Source organism: Pipistrellus kuhlii, unplaced genomic scaffold (assembly GCF_014108245.1).
Source record: "Pipistrellus kuhlii isolate mPipKuh1 unplaced genomic scaffold, mPipKuh1.p scaffold_m20_p_3, whole genome shotgun sequence".
Lineage (NCBI taxonomy): Eukaryota > Metazoa > Chordata > Mammalia > Chiroptera > Vespertilionidae > Pipistrellus > Pipistrellus kuhlii.
The window spans coordinates 152,699,720-152,716,427 of record NW_023425529.1 but is presented as its reverse complement, the minus strand read 5'-3'; the positions used below and the strand labels follow the sequence as shown (position 1 = coordinate 152,716,427).

Genomic DNA, 16,708 nt, shown 5'->3' with positions numbered 1-16,708 from the left:
AAAAAAATGAGCAATATATCATGTAAGGGCTAGGGTGGAGATAAAAGACATGAAATAAGTAACATAATTATAGGATAGCCATAATAAGCATTCAATACATATTATCCTTTATAATAATAGTCATTATTTTGGAGTGGTGAATTGGACTTAGACCAGACTTACGTGAAAAGTATGATTCCACCTGCAATACTTGTGTGAGAGTGAGAAAGTTATTTAACGTCTCTGAGACTCAGTTTCCTTCTCTAAAATTAGAGTAACTTCCTGGTGCTGTTATGGCATTAAATCAGTTAATTTATGTAAATCACCTACAATAGCTGCAGGCACATGGTGAGTATAAATGTAAACATCAGTTATTATTGTAGTATAATTTTTAAAAAAATATTTATATAAAGTATATAAAGTTTCAGTTGTTTGAGATAAATAAATTCTATACAGCATAGTACTCATGGCTACCAATACTTTATTCTTTATTTAGAATTTGCTAAGAGGACATATTTTATGTTAAGTGTTCTCATCAATAATAATGATAATAATAATAATAATAATAATAATAATAAAGGAGGTGGGAGAAAACTTTGGAAGGTGACAGATATGCTTATGGCCTTGATAGTGGTTTCATGGGTGTATATACTTATCCCCAAACTCATTGAATGTATACATTCAGTAGGTATAGCTTTTTTATTTTATGTCATACCTCAATAAAGTGGTTTACACATAAATTATTAAAAATAATAATTTAAATAAATAATTTACAGAAGTAATAAAAAAATAGACCTTAGGTTTCTCCAATTTTTCCAGCTTTATGATTATACCTAAAATGTGTTTTTTAATATATTTTTATTGATTTCAGAGAGGAAGGGAGAGGGAGAGAGATATAGAAACATCAATGATGAGAGAGAATCATTGATTGATTGTCCCCTGCATGCCCCCTACTGAGCCTGCAACCCAAGCATTTGCCCTTGACAGGAATTAAATCTGGGACCCTTCATTCTGCAGGCCAATGCTTTATCCACTGAGCCAAACCAGCTATGGCTATCCAAAATGTTTTTATTGCCCTAACTTGTTTGGTTCAGTAAATAGAGCATTGGCCTACGGATTGAAGGGTCCCAAGTTTGATTGCAGTCAAGGGCATGTACCTTGATTGCCACATATCCTCAGTTAGGGGATATGCAGTAGGCAGCTGGGTGATGTTTCTTTCTCATTGATGTTTCTAACTTTCTATCCCTCTCCCTTCCTCTCTAAAAAAAATCAATAAAATATACTTTTAAATAAAATGTTTTTATCTTCAATAACATTTTCTCTTAACAGAATAAAGCAACAGTTGCTTTGTGATGTTAGCTTTTTAAAAATAATTTCTTCAGATAGTCAGTATTAAGAATAAAGCTACCTAACTCACCAATGAAAATTCAGATATGAGTTATATGCAAGTGAAATGAATATATTTTTTCCATTTTCAACTAAAAGTCTCCAATATTACCTCCTTAGTCATTTTGCACTGCCTGAAGACAAAGATTCCTTCGCTAACACTGTTCAGCAGTGATTGACATCCATCGAGTTGTTATAGAAGCACTGCTCTGCACAGTAGTGTGTCACCAAGATGTTGCATGTCCAGGTTTTGGCACACAGTTATGTTTAATCATAAGGGTTATTTCTTTGTTAACAGTTCCTCTGTTCTGCCTCCTCAGCAAATGATGCGGTCATCAGTTTTCCACATGTTCATCCTGAGCATGGTGACGGTGGATGTGATAGTGGCTGCCAGCAACTATCACAAAGGAGAGAGCTTCCGGAGGCAATATGATGAGTTCTACCTTGCAGAGGTAAGCTGCTCACTGCAGTAAATGTACCTTTTATAAATGTGAAAATTAATCTCCATTTGTTAATTATTTGAGTTCAATCAAAGCTGTTTCTCTAGTGTAGGGGTGTCGAACTCAATCAGAGAAGGGGCCAAAATCTAAAATCCAGCCTAAATCGCGGGCCGAATGGTTTACTGAACAGTTATAAACTGTCATTGTGATGGAAACGCAGCGGAGTGCAGTGATGACAGCGCAGTGCGGGCCACATTGCAAGGCCTGGCGGGACGGATTTGGCCCGCAGGCCTTGTGTTTGACACATGTGCTCTAGTGTTTCCCTTGGTCACTATGTTGCTTCATTTATTTCCTGTCACCATGAGCCTAAATATCTTCCCCACAGTGTGTTGCATCATCAAGGTAACCCTCTGCCCTGGGTGTTTCTCTCACCATCTTGCTGTTTTCTTATCCACCTCTCATATTCTCTCCCTTTTTCATGTTGCTGTAGTCTATTTCCTACTAAGTATAAACGAGTACAGGGTCAGAAGGCTGTAAACAAGCCAGCCAGCTCAACAGTACCAAGAACGGGGCTGGAGAGAAGTTGAAATAGATAGCACAATAATTTCTCTACTAGAGACTGAGCTGTTACAACCTGCACTAAAGATATCAAGCCAGCAGCAGATATGTTAGTGATTTGATAAGCCTCTTCTACATACCAGCTAGAGTTTTAAAGCAGTAGTTAGTTTGTTAATATTTGATTAATATTTGATTCTTACATATTTTTCACTGCTTTCCAGAGACTACTATGTTTTGTCATGGTGAAAATTATTTCTAAAATATATCTTGAATTCAGTGATTACATATTTATAGAAAAATTGATTGATGTACTGGTATATAACTCTTTAGAAACTCATTCATCATATAAGTGAGGAATACACATACTAAATAAATATATGAAAATATAAACTTAAAAAGCCGAAAAATTGCCATTTGTTTTTATTACAAAAGCATTTTTCACATAAAAAAATCAATTTGCCATCAAGTTGAGGCCTCCTAGATATCGAGAATTCCCCCCAGTTCATTTAAAAATTGATTTGGTCCACAAAAATTCAATCCACTCACGCATAAACTTTTCGGGGAAATAATTGATGGTATACAGTTATATATAATACTAAAAGCATAACATGCTAATTAGACCAGACAGCGGAATTACCTTCTGGATATCATTCCGGATATCCTCTAGACAAAGCCACTGTGGTGGAGGGCCGAGGCAGAGGCAGTTAGGGGTGATCAGGCAGGCAAGCACTTAGAGGTGGTAAGGCAGGCAGGCAGGTGAGCGGTTAGGAACCAGTGGTCCTAGATTACGAGAGGGTGCAGGCTGGGCTGAGGGGCCCTGCACACCCATGCACAAACTTCGGGCACAGCGCCTCCAGTTGAATATAAACATCTATGTGGGTATAAGAAATTTTCGGAAGTCACTTACGAATTCTTCTTTTCATGGAGGTTTGTTTCCTGTAACAAAGTTGTCATTAGTACCAAACTTTCACTGGAGTGAAGTCTTTGTAATGTGATGCTGCCTAGTTGCTGCATGGTATATGGATCTTACAGTTTAGTAAAAAATAGAGACAGTAAATAAGTTTTTTATGCTGTGGAGGACCAATGAGAGGGCTCATGAAGGAATTATATGATTGAATAAAGATGTCATATATATATATATATATATATATATATATATATATATATATATGAATACTACTCAGCCATAAGAAAAAACTAAATATTGCCATTTGCAGTAACATATATGGAACTTGAGAATATCATCCTAAGTGAAATAAGTCAGATGGAAAAGTCAAAACCCATATGATCTCACTCATAAGTGGGATATAAAACTGAAAGCAACAATCAGAAAACAAAACAAAAAAACTCATAGGCACAGACAACAATATGGTGGTTACCAGAGGGAAAAGGGGCTGGGGCGGGGGGGGGGGAGTAGAAAATGATAAGGGGAATAAAATATATGGTGACAGAAGGGACTTGACTTTAGGTGGTGACCACACAATGCAATATACGGATGATGTATCATAGAATTGTACACTTGAAACCTATATAATCTTATTAATCAATGTCCTTTTTTAAAAATATATATATATTATTTATTTTCCACAGAGAGGAAAGGAGAGGGATAGAGAGCTAGAAATGTTGATGAGAGAGAAACATCAACCAGCTGCCTCCTGCACACCCCCTACTGGGGATGTGCCCACAACCAATGTACATGCCCTTGACCGGAATCGAACCTGGGACCTTATAGTCCGCTCTATCCACTGAGCCAAACCGGTTCTGGCTAATCAATGTCCTTTTAAAATAGACAATTATAATCAGTACCTATAATTTTGTTACAAAACCATCACACAAAGAATGCATTGTCATTAAAAGCAGAGAGAAATATGAACCAATAGTAACATTTGCAAGTGAATTTGTAATGCAGAGATTGAATGTTAAAGAAATTCCCTTCAAGTGATTTCTGTTTGTCCTGTGAATAGGGAATAAGGTCTCTATCCAGCCTGATGATGAGGCAATGAATTGGGAAGGTTGTGGAGAAAGGAGAGAGGAAGTGGGTACTGTGGAGAATGCAAAAAAGCTAACTAAAGACATATGAAATGCAATGTTGGAGATACAGCTTAATTTTGAGACTACAAATTTATAGAGATACCAATTTAGACAGGTCTGTAACTTTCTTAGGCCTTACATAAAGGGGAGAAGTGCAACCTTTAGATTGATTTAGCTTTAGAGTATATTCAGGCTTATAGAGCTGAGAAACAAGGGAGTAGGAACTTTGGGTGGCTGGCAAAGGAGTTGAACTGATGACCCTGTGGTCTAGGTTGGATATGAAAATAAGAGGAAAATTAGAGAACAAAATGAACTATAAAGAGTCTTTAAATGGTCAAAGAAAGAACCGAAGAGATAGAATAAGATTTGAAGTTGAAGTGATAAAATAAGATTTTTTAAGAGCTAGAAGGTTAAAGAACGGGACCCAGAGTATAGAATTTTGGAATAATTCTGGGTAAATACAAAATGTAGGGTTTTATATGGATGTGAGTGGCTTAAACATAATGATGGAGTTGAGACAGAAATAGCAAGGAACTATCAAGCTAAGGTGTTGGCGGAATCTTTACAATGACATTGAAGTCAATCCATGTGAGGCCAGCACTTAGGGAAAGGAATGTAGGCAGGGGCCTGTGGCAGTGACAGGGCTGTAAGAGGATGTTTTAACCTAATGGAATACATGTCAAAGGGGCAGGGAGGAGTACTGGATGGGGTATTCTTCCTCAACCACATGTTATCCTACGTGGGCCATATGGGGCACTGGAGCATGGGCATTCTCTTCTCAAAAGGACTGTGGGGGAAGTTATGCATCTGGGAAAGAACCAGCTGAGGCTAGGACAGAGGAAGCTGATTATGTAAGTGGAGATTGAGTGCGTAGTAGAAGGAATTGGTGAACATGGAACAAGACACCCAACGGTTAGCTAAAGCTCTGGTAGAATGAGGTGGAAAGTTAGGTGTGGTGGAAGAATTATACAATAATATTAGAACCAGAGATCAAAACTGCACTAATGACTAAATAAAAACCAGAAATGGAAAGACATGATTTAGATTATCTCAATTTCTCTAGAAGGAACAATCTACTGGATATTATAAATTATATTAATATTTCTTCTGTAACCCAGCCCAGGGTGGTGGTCAGTCATACTAAATCAACCCTGTAGAATAAATATATACGCCATTTACTGGGAATGGAATGCTCCAGTAAATGTTACCTAATTTTTCTGCACACAAAATTGGCCTGTTTTTCTAATGTGTTAAACTCATTTATAAGCATGCTGTAAAAAATTCCACCAAAATTTCAAATAATGTAATATTGTAGAATCTGCTGATTCTATTTAAGTGGATTGGTAGAGTCCAGAGGTAGTTGATAAATCCTTGTCATTTTCATTTTTATATATGATATTAGGATTTTTTTCTAACTTAAAACCCCCCAGAAATATAGGATTGTATAGCCGAATCTAGTATATATCACATGTCTATTAACTGTTGCCACCTTCTCAAACCACTGAAAGTGAATTTGATTTTAATAAACTGGATAGTGGAGATTTAATTCTTTGAATTATATAGGCATCAGTATATTCTTGAACTACTGAAACATTCAGAATTGGTTCCACTTTGGTTGATTAATATTGGGTGTATGTTCCAAAGCATATTTGGTTTTTATTCAAATTACATTATAAATTTTTTTGTATAGAAACTTGTGCTTGAATAAAATATTTTGTTTTAAATGAGTGTGGATAGGTTGTTTTAATCAAACTTAATTTTTAATAAAATATTTTTTTTCAAAAAAGTTTATAAAGGTGGTTTTAGTTTAAGCCAAGGGTCAATAAACTTTTTCTTAAAGAGCGAGAGAATAAACATTTTAGGTTTTTTGGGCCACTGTGTAACTACTGAACTCCACCACTGCTGTGCAAAAGTGAGTGTGGTCTTAGAATCGTTGTGTTTCAGTAAAACTTTATTTATAAAAATAAGCAGTGAGCTTGATCTTGGTTTAAGCTATAAAAACTCAGAACGGGTCAACTAAGAGGTCTCCATGTTATCAAATCAAACACAGTAAAGCTAATGACAATAATATTGTAGTTACCAATTTTTTTTGGACCTTCTATTATTTTGCTAAGTGCTTTAAAGAAATGCATTATCTTATTTAGTCCTCAAAATGGTTTTAATAACAGCAGTTCAAGTTTATGGACTATAATGATACAGTACTTAAGGCAATAATATTTTAGAAAGTTTCTTTTTAAAATAGATCACAAAAAGCCATGAGATTTTAGGAAATAATTTCTTGAGCTCCCACATTGTATTCTAGAATAAATTATTTTGAAAATGCAAAATAAAGCACTTAACCTATTAATAGTCAACTTGCAGTATATTTTTTAAGAAATCCTTTAGGCATAAATAAAGCCTCTTGGCTTCTGTTGAGAAACTGGGAACTTTGTTACATTAGATTATTTAACCTAAATTTAGAATTAGTTAAGATAGAGGAAAAATTTTCCTTTGTTTTCTAGGCTATGCATAAATATAAAAAGGTAAAGATTTACTTTCTTTTGTAAGAGTTTTCATTTTGATCTAAGATAATACATTGTTATTAATATACATAAAACTACATTGTATAAGGCAGTGTTTCCCAACCTTCTCTCATGATGAGAATCACCTGGTGGAGTTGTTAAAACACAGATTCCTGAATCCCAACTAAGAAGTGCTAAACTAGAATTTTTGGGAACATATAGGTAAAATTGTATACTTAACTAGTGCTCTAAGACAGATTTTATATACAGAGCACTAAGTTAGGTATGCAATTTTACCTATATGTTCCCAAAAATTCTAGTTTAGCACTTCTTAGTTGGGATTCAGGAATCTGTGTTTTAACAACTCCACCAGGTGATTCTCATCATGAGAGAAGGTTGGGAAACACTGATATAAGGAACATACTTTTAAAATATGTATTCTCATTTTCTTAAGAAATAATAAAATTTGAACAATACTTTTCTATTGTTATGTAAAATATATCTGTAGACTAAACTGTGCATTGAACCGAAATTTATCAGCAGCGTTTTCCTGACAGAAGATGAACAATTTTAACAAAAGAAACTCACAAATTAATAGGAGAGAGAGGTCAATGAAGCAAGCAGTTCTAACAGTGTTTGTTTTGGCCATGTTTCTGGTAAAGTGAGCTTTATCTTGCTTAGGACTCCAGGATGTCTCTTTGGTCTCCTGTTTGTCTATGATTGCTCTGTGTTCAAAGCAGAAATGAGCCCATACTTTTTGAAAGTCATCTTGCAGGAAGTCATCTTTTCCAGAAAAGTAATTTCTGTGTTCCTCTGAAGACACTTGGTTTTAAGATAGTTTTTAAGATGAAATTAAATGAAAGAGCCATTTATTTTAGTTCAAACAAAATCTGATACTCACATTTCAGCTCATTAATCACAAGAGATCAAATTAAGAAAGTAATTCATCTTGCCACAGCAGCAGTCTTTCATATTACCAGAAAGTTTTATTTTTCACTTTCTGGGAAACTTTAATTAAACAAGTTTCTTCTTCTGGCAATAACTATGCTGTCTGTTTTTTGTTTGTTTGTTTGTTTGTTTGGGGGGGGTTTTGTTTAGTTTTTTTGTTTGTTTGTTTTTTGTTTTTGGGGGGGGGGTTTTGAGGATTGAGCAGGTCTTGTTGGGTGAAAAAGAATAAAATAGTTTCTTTTTTACTATTGGGTATCTATCTTAAAAGTTTGCTTTTTATATAGGATACTGAAGGTACACTACAGACTAAATGTAGATGATTTAAAGACACCTCTAGACTGACACAGGTGATCATTTCTTTGGGTGTTATTTAATCTGGATTTCATTCAAGAGAATAGGGTTACCCAAATTGAGTGGCTTATGACTTTTGTCCTATAATCTTCTTTTGTGATAAATAAGTATTCATTTTCGAATGAATATCCATATGTTTACTTGAAATTATGAAATAGAGATGGTAATGCAAATCTTGAATAATATATTTTAAAAAATCTTTCCATATATGGTCATAATCTCCCATTTTATCTTCTCAGACCTGCCTGGCACCATCAGCTCATTTTTTTGTCACCTATAAATGTGCATACATTAGTCATTGAATTAAAAGGACAGAACAATTTTCTTTTTTTTTTTAAATCAATCTTTATTGTTCATATTATTACAAAGGTTGCTCATTTCTTCCCCCCTCCACCCGGTTCCCACCCTACCCTCTGCCCTTTCCCCACCCCCCATTGTCCTCATCCATAGGTGCACAGTTTATGTTCAGTCTCTTCCCCCATCCACCACTCCCTTCCCCCCCCCCCCCCCCCCCCCCCCCCCCCCGAGAATTATCAGTCCACTCCCCTCCGGTATCTCTGATTCTATTATAATCAACCGTTAATATTCTTCATCAGGTTTTTTAATTTCCTTGGTTTTTTTTTTAATTAATAAATTTTTATATTTTTAAGAATAAATTTTAAAATCTAATAATTTTAAACCTTGTTTTTTCTGCCCTGGGAACTGAGAAGCAAACTTGTTTACATGTAAACTTGCCCTTAGGCTATCAAAAGGCGTAGCCATTCAAATATAAATGGACACATTGTTTAAAGATAGCCTCTGGCTGGAATTGGATTACCTGTTCTGGGTGGGAAGGGCTTGTCCTCCCCTTTCTCCATTAAAATTAAGGTGTTAGCTTTAAAACCTCTTTTTGGCAAGAGACCTTAAACTTTCAGAACTTTAAATTTTTCAGGTAGTAAATCAATTACTTAGTATTTTCTCAAATCAATAATACCTCCACATGCCCAAGGATACACTTCACACAAAAGACACTTCCAAATAGATCAACCAACCTCATCCAGACCCCACACAAGGCACTCACAGATCAACACCCCAGCGCTACAACAACTCAACACATCCAGATCTGAGCCTTCATCACTTGATTCCGCATACCCTCAAGTTCCCCCAAAAGTTTCCAGCCATGTCTGAGAAGCAGCCCTGGGACATGGGCAGGTGAGGAGCGAGCTGTTCCAGGCCCAGCTGCTATGGGCCTGGCCTCTGTTGCTCTGGTCCACTCCACAATCAGCTGCTCTGGGCCCGGCTGCTCCAGGCCTGGCCGCTCCCCGCCTGGCTGCTGCTGCTCCAGGCCTGGCTGCTACCAACCCAGCTGCTCTGGGCCCGGCTGCTCTGGGCCCGGCCACTCCCTGCCTGACAGCTGCTGCTCCGGGCCTCGCTGCTCCCGACCTGGCTGCTCCAGGCCCGGCCGCTCCGGGCCTTGCCACTCCTGGCCGGGCAGAACAATTTTCATTGTTCCATTTATATTAAGCATGTCATTTTCCATTTTATTATTTTTCTCCTTATATGCTGTTTTGAGAACAAATACATTATTTTTTCTTTGAATAATAACCTTTAATTTAAAAATCTTCATTTCATTATTGATCATTTTCTGGGCAAGAGGGTTGGTTATAGTATATATTGAATAGCCAATGTGCTACCATAAAATGAATATTTGGAAAAGAAATAATAAAATAGGTTGTTTAATAAATTCATAACAATACATTCCTGAAAATTAGTTAAACCGTACTATGATGACACTAAATCTGATATACAATATATGTAAAGTATATGTTATCAACAGTGGGTGAAAACACCTCTTCGGGGTAGAAATTAGTTCTTAAAGAGGCAGAAAACATCCTATTCTTCCTTTATATAAAGCATAAAAAGATATGTGAAATATATAAACAGATATATCACATATCTGTGTTTTAAAACTGCCATATGGTGTGTCATTAGGAACAAAATATCTAAAAGTACTCCTTAAGGGGAAGCGATTAAATAAAGGTTAAAAAATAGTGATTTTGGAAAATAGTAAGAAGAAAATTTATGTTTTTCATATATTGTGTTATGTGTTTTCATGTACTGTTTTCAACTTTTTTTCAAGTAATATGAGAAAAATTTATATGAATGTTTATGATACTCATAAAATCTTGCCTTCGCTCTTAAAAAATGAGTTACACCTTGTAAGCACTCATGGATGTGTAATGTACTGAAAGGATACATGACAGAAGAAAGGTCCCAGGGCAGCAGAATGAAGGGCCAAGGCAATGGCACCCTCCTAGGCCGGGAGTGACAAGTGCAATCCACCCTCCCACAAGGCTGACTGCTTAGGATTGACACTGCACTCTCTCGCAATCGGGAACCTCTCAGGGGATGTCAGAATGCCGGTTTTGGCCCAATCCCTGCAGGCCAGGCCAAGGGACCCTATTGGTGCACAAATCTGTGCACCAGGCCTCTAGTTATTCAATAAAATACAGCAGATTAGTATTACCATTTAGTGTTTATTCTAGGAATATTCAAATGATTAACATCAAGGGCTCTGGTAATACATTTTACTACCTCAACAAATCGAAGGCTAAAATTCTTTTAAGTAGAATTGGAAAAGAAGAGAAGCCCTTAAACAGAGTAGAAATTAATTATCAAAGCCCACTGCGGCCATTTTGCAGGAATGCTGAAGAAACTTTCATGGAAAATGAGGACCATGGATTCCTCTTATTCCCACTTCATTATCTACTCTATTGCCGTGCAGCTGTATCATTATAGCTGATAAGGTAATTCAATTAACTCCAAAGTCAATCTTGAAAAAATATTATTTTAATTGCAAATGAAATGTACATATTTTGATAAAGTCTAGGAATCCTTATTAAAAGTACTAGTGATAATAGAAGAACCCAGTGAATTGGTTACTCTTCACTGGAACTAACTAGGTAGAATGGTAAAAAAAAAAAAAAAAATTAAAATTAAAAAGTTAAAAAAAGTGCTTTTATATTAGTAACTGGAATATTAAATTCATAAAAATAAATTTCACAAGAAACAACATCTCTCTGGGAAATTTTTTATTTAAAAATGTAGTCCAAATAAATATAAAAACATAGTGTGATCCTGGATATGACAGTTTGATAATAATCCTTTATGTATGTAAAGGTAAAGAAAGCAATCATAAAGATAGAAATATTTGACCTGATAAAATTTTAAATGCTTACAGAGTGAATGCCACCAAAATCAAAAGTCAAACTATTGACTATGGAAAAACTATTTGCAGTTCATATAGCAGACAGAGATAACTGTTCTTAATATCAACAACCCCAAGAATTAATAAAAAAAAAGACAAAACATCACCATAGAAAGTTGGCAAGGTTATGAATAGAAAAACTCTCTTAAAAATAAAGTAAATCTAAATAATCAATACACACATTAACAGATAAGCAAAAGCTTGATCAAGTTTGATTATATCTGATAATGGTACAGATTTAGAATAAAAAGCACTTTCCTACCTTGCTGGAAGGCAAGTGATTTTCTATAACATTTTGAATGAATTTATTAATACTTTTTTTTAAATTTAAAGCTCTATAAACCTGTCCTTTGCCCCAGCAATGCTAGATTTGATATTTTTATAGATATGAAAGTTAAATAAGCCGAGACTGGTTTGGTTCAATGGATAGAGTGTTGGCTTGGGGACTGAAGGAACCCCGGTTCGATTCCGGTCAAGGGCATGTACCTTGGTTGCGGGCATATCCCCAGTGGGGGGTGTGCAAGAGGCAGCTGATCAATGACTCTCTCTCATCGATGTTTCTAGCTCTCTATCCCTCTGCCTTCCTCTCTGTAAAAAATCAATAAAATATATTTAAAAAAAAAACACAAAGAAAGAAAAAAAAAGAAAGTTAAATAAATATGGATATTGAATAAGGATAATTAATATAGTCTTGTTATTGAAGCAGCAAAATGCTTAACATTTTTCCAGATGATGATTTCTTATTAAGGGAAAACTATTTTTTCAATGAGTCATCAGGGAGAATGTTTAATTAAATAAACATTGAATGCTATGGGAAAATATGCAGCTGATGAAAAAAATAATTAGGACCAAATCTTTTATCCAGGGCAAAGGGGGGTGGGGGAGTTTGTCTATGACTGTTGGTGAGTTACAGTAGAAAAGCAAGTTTCAGAGTGACATATAAAATGCAAGCCCATTTATGTGATTGTACGTATATGTTTAGATGAGACAGGAGATGTTAAGAAGGAAATATGCAAAGTGGTTCACAGGGGAATTTGTTAATTCTGTGTATTTAGGATTATTTAACCTTTCAAGTGTATTACTGTTTTATATTTTTAAAAAGGACATGCCAATTCAAATTAGGAAGCAACTTGAGTCCACAGAAGTGCTAGATGGAAAAGTAATCGTTTTAGTATTTTATTTCTAAAATGATATTATTAAAATTCTGCTTTTCTCTACATTTTTCAAATGTGAGTGGAAGAAAATACATTCTGATATCCTATGTTGGCCTAGAAAAAGGGAAAGTGAGCTTTATTTCTTCTTTTCTTTCAATAAATCATCTGGTATCATCTCAGAGGGATATATTATGACTGATTCCAATACTCAGCCTGTGCTCTTCAATTAATAGTTAAGTTGGTATTGCACATTTTCATTCCAGTTGCAAACTTGTTTGTAAAATGAGTTTTCTTACCCATAGGACAAGTAAAGAAATAATACACGCTATATTTACAGGTGTATTTTATAATATTGTTATTTGTAATAACAAATTTATAGAATTAATGTGATAGATTAAGAGGTTAATTTATTAATATAGTAAATTTTATTATTAACTAATAATATGGACATACAATGTCCTAATATGTTAATGAATGTGTGCATATACACAAACATACATTTCTTGGTATAAAATATATCTCTCTCTATTTGTGGCCGAAGACATAATAATATTTAAACATTTATATATTACTTTAATTTTGCTTACTAATATGTAAGTTATTTTATAATATACTATGTGCATTATAGAAACTTTATCCTTAGAGTAAAAGAATTATATAAAAATGCACCCTTATAAACTGATGAAAAAAATAGATCCAGAGACCTAAAAGCATGGGACAGACTGACAAAGTTCAGAAGAAAGGCAGGGTTGTGGGGGGTGGCTGAGGAGAGCTTAACAGGGGAACTTGTATGCATATATGCTTAGCCCATCAACAGACAATAGTGTGGTGAAGGCTTGGCGCAGGGGCAAGTGTAGTGTGGAAGGGGTCAATGGGGAACAAAAGCAAAGGGGTCATCAGTAAAACTTTAAACAATAAAGTTAAAAGAAAAATGTACCCTTTCTGTGTATACAGTAATTTTATCAATAGAAATGACTTTTAAATATTATCAAATAGTGAATAATGAAGAAATAATGCCACTTGCAAACATTTAATATTTTAACAAGTTTTCTAATTGCTTAAGATGTATTTGGTATGGTAGGTTCTAGTTGGTATGTTTCAAACTATCCTATATAATTAAAGCTTAATATGCAAATTGTCCCCTCAACTGAGGCAGGGCAGGAGGCCAGGGGAAGGGAGTTACCCCCTCTCCCCCCACTCCCCAGCCGGCTGCCACTAGGGACCCTAACCATGCACAAATTTCATGCACTGGGCCTCTAGTTTATTTAAATAAAATGTTATTCTAGATAATTGTGGGCTCCTCATTTTATATGATAGTGGCTGAAATTTATGCACTGACAAATACTAAATATATTTAAAAATAAATTACAGTTTTAGATTTCAATTCCACTGTCTCTTTGTTCATCTAGGTGGCTTTTACTGTACTTTTTGACTTGGAAGCACTTCTGAAGATATGGTGTTTGGGATTTACTGGATATATCAGTTCATCTCTCCACAAATTTGAGCTGTTACTTGTGATTGGAACTACTCTTCATGTATATCCAGATCTTTATCATTCTCAATTCACATACTTTCAGGTAATACAAATAATGCCTATTTGTCTTTAGATATTTTTTTATTCCAGAGAAAATACTAGTCACATTATAATAATAATTGTGTAAGTTTATATATAACAGTTATGTATAATTATTAAATGCACACTTAAGGTAGGTTTGATGGCATCTTAAATACCCAAAATAGTATGTTCATAATTGTACCATTGTTTTTAAAACTCCTGAAAATTCATAGTAATAAATGGAGATGTTTTAAAAATACAATTCATAAGTTAGCACAATGTGAAGATATGTATATTACATATACATTGGTATTATACATCTATGTATATATCAAATTTTAAACTACACAAAATGTTGACACACTTTAAAGAGTAGGAAATAAGAATTTAATTCCAAGTGGAAATCTCCCTTTTGTGTTTTTTGCTTGTTTTTAATCCTCACCTTAGAATATGTTTTCACTGATTTTAAAAGAGAAGTAGGGAAGAGAGATGGAGAAAGAAAGAAACATCAATGTTTGAGAGAAACATTGATCAGTTGCTCCTGTATGTGCCCCCAGGACAGAACCCATGATCTGTGTTTTGTGCTCTGACTGGTAATCAAATCCAAAACTTTTTAGAGTACAGGATGATGCTCCAACCAGCTGAGCTATTAAGCCAGGGGAAGATCTCTCTTTTCAATAAGGCAACATATGTTTATTCAACAGTGACTTCCAATTAAAATAAGAAATAAAATTTACCTTAAAAACTGTAAGTCAAACTTCATTATTTATATATGTTTATTTCTTTATAATGATTAAATAATAATAATACTTATAATTTTTATAATAATTGGATAGCTATTTATTCAAATGTGAAATCTTAAAATATATTACTTTATAATTATCAGTAAACAAAAGTAATTATTAATTATGCCTTTCATAATTGTTTAATAACAGCAATGTACTCATTGTTCTTTTGAATACTTGCTCAAAATGATAAACTATAAATATGTGATATCCCAATTTTTAAAATCTCAAATATAGTTACTCTCTGATGAAAAATTGGTCATTTATATAATTTATTATGGAAATACCATAATATGCATTATTTTCTTAATAATTATTTTAAAATTGTTAGATAACAAAGTAGCAGTTAAATTTAAAGAATTCAGAGAAATAAGATTCCAACTTCTTAGAAGAAAGAAAATGCATTTCAATGTCATTAATTTTATTTATTGGTAGTACCAAAGCTGTCATTTTCAGGGCTGTATTAACTTAAGATGCTATAACCTGAAACTATCTATTGACTTGGAGAAAAGGACATGAAAATATAATTAATAAAAATGAAAACCAAATTCACTTCAACATAAAATGATGATCTTCAAAAAATCGCTACTGAGCATATTGAAATCATGGAGGAGTATCATGGTTTAAGATTTTAGTACCATCAACATCTTTGCACATAAATCCCTTGTCCCATGTTGGGTACAAATGGGCTTCCCAAACATTCATGCAATATAGGCCCATTGACACTGCTATCTAGTTTCACAAAATCAGCATGAGCATGTAGTGCTTACCTTAGAGAACCATTGTAGATAATTATAGGAAATATGGCTGATAGTCAAAAGCTACATGATAATTTAATATAAACCTATCATATCAGCCAAATTTAAAAAATGCTGATGCATATTTCAATAAAGATATAGTATAAATATATTTGGAGGTTGAAAATTCTTATAGATTCTCATAGACAATTTTTTGTAAAAAATGTTAGAAATAGATCAAAATTAGAATTCTTTATGAGATAAAAAAAAAATGGAAACTGTTTAAATGGTAAATATTTGAGGAATAGCTTAGGAAGTCATAATTTGACCATAAAATTAATAGCTGTGATGAATTTGCAATAACAGAGATATAATTGTTTTATTTAAATGCAAAATAGTAAAAACTCATATAACATCTAAAAATGACTGGAAGGTAACTTGATTTTACACATGAAATACTATCTTAAGTCATTAACAAACCATTGGGTGGCTACTAAACTGTGCTGAGTGCATTGTTCCATTTGTTTCTCATAATAATTATGTGAGCTAGACAGTGTACATGTAAATGAAGGTCCCAAGAGATTTGAGAGCTTGCCTAAGACCTACCGTAACTACCATGTTTCCCTGAAAATAAGACATCCTCCGAAAGTAAGACCTACTTACAGGTTTCCTTCTGAGTGAAATATAAGGCATCTCCCCGAAAATAAGCCCCCCCCCCAGGCTAAACATGAGAGATTTGGTCCACGGATTCTGAAAGAAATGGAGTCACAGGAAATTCACCAGGAAATTCAGGAATTGGATTGTTATGATGATGTTCCAGAAGATGATGACATGATTGTCATTGAATAAAAGTAAATTCTTGATACTGTAGGATTCACAGTTTGTCTGGTTTGTGTTGACAACTACAGTACTACCGTATACAGATAATAAATTTCCTTTATTTTCATTTAACAATAAATGTGTACTGTATTCTTCTTCATGGGAAAATAAAAACATCCCCTGAAAATAAGACCTAGCGCATCTTTGGGAGCAAAAA

General features: G+C 34.3%; 1 protein-coding gene across 4 annotated transcripts in view; it reads left to right on the top strand.

Moving 5' to 3' along the window:
- NALCN (sodium leak channel, non-selective) overlaps positions 1-16,708 on the top strand; it is a 264,733-nt gene that overhangs the window by 103,528 nt on the left and 144,497 nt on the right. For all 4 annotated transcript variants that reach the window (XM_045588772.1, XM_036457498.2, XM_036457492.2 and 1 more), the window contains exons 11-12: positions 1,686-1,817; positions 14,005-14,172. In XM_045588772.1, the coding sequence (XP_045444728.1) occupies positions 1,686-1,817; positions 14,005-14,172 (300 nt within the window). The remainder of the gene's footprint in view (positions 1-1,685; positions 1,818-14,004; positions 14,173-16,708) is intronic.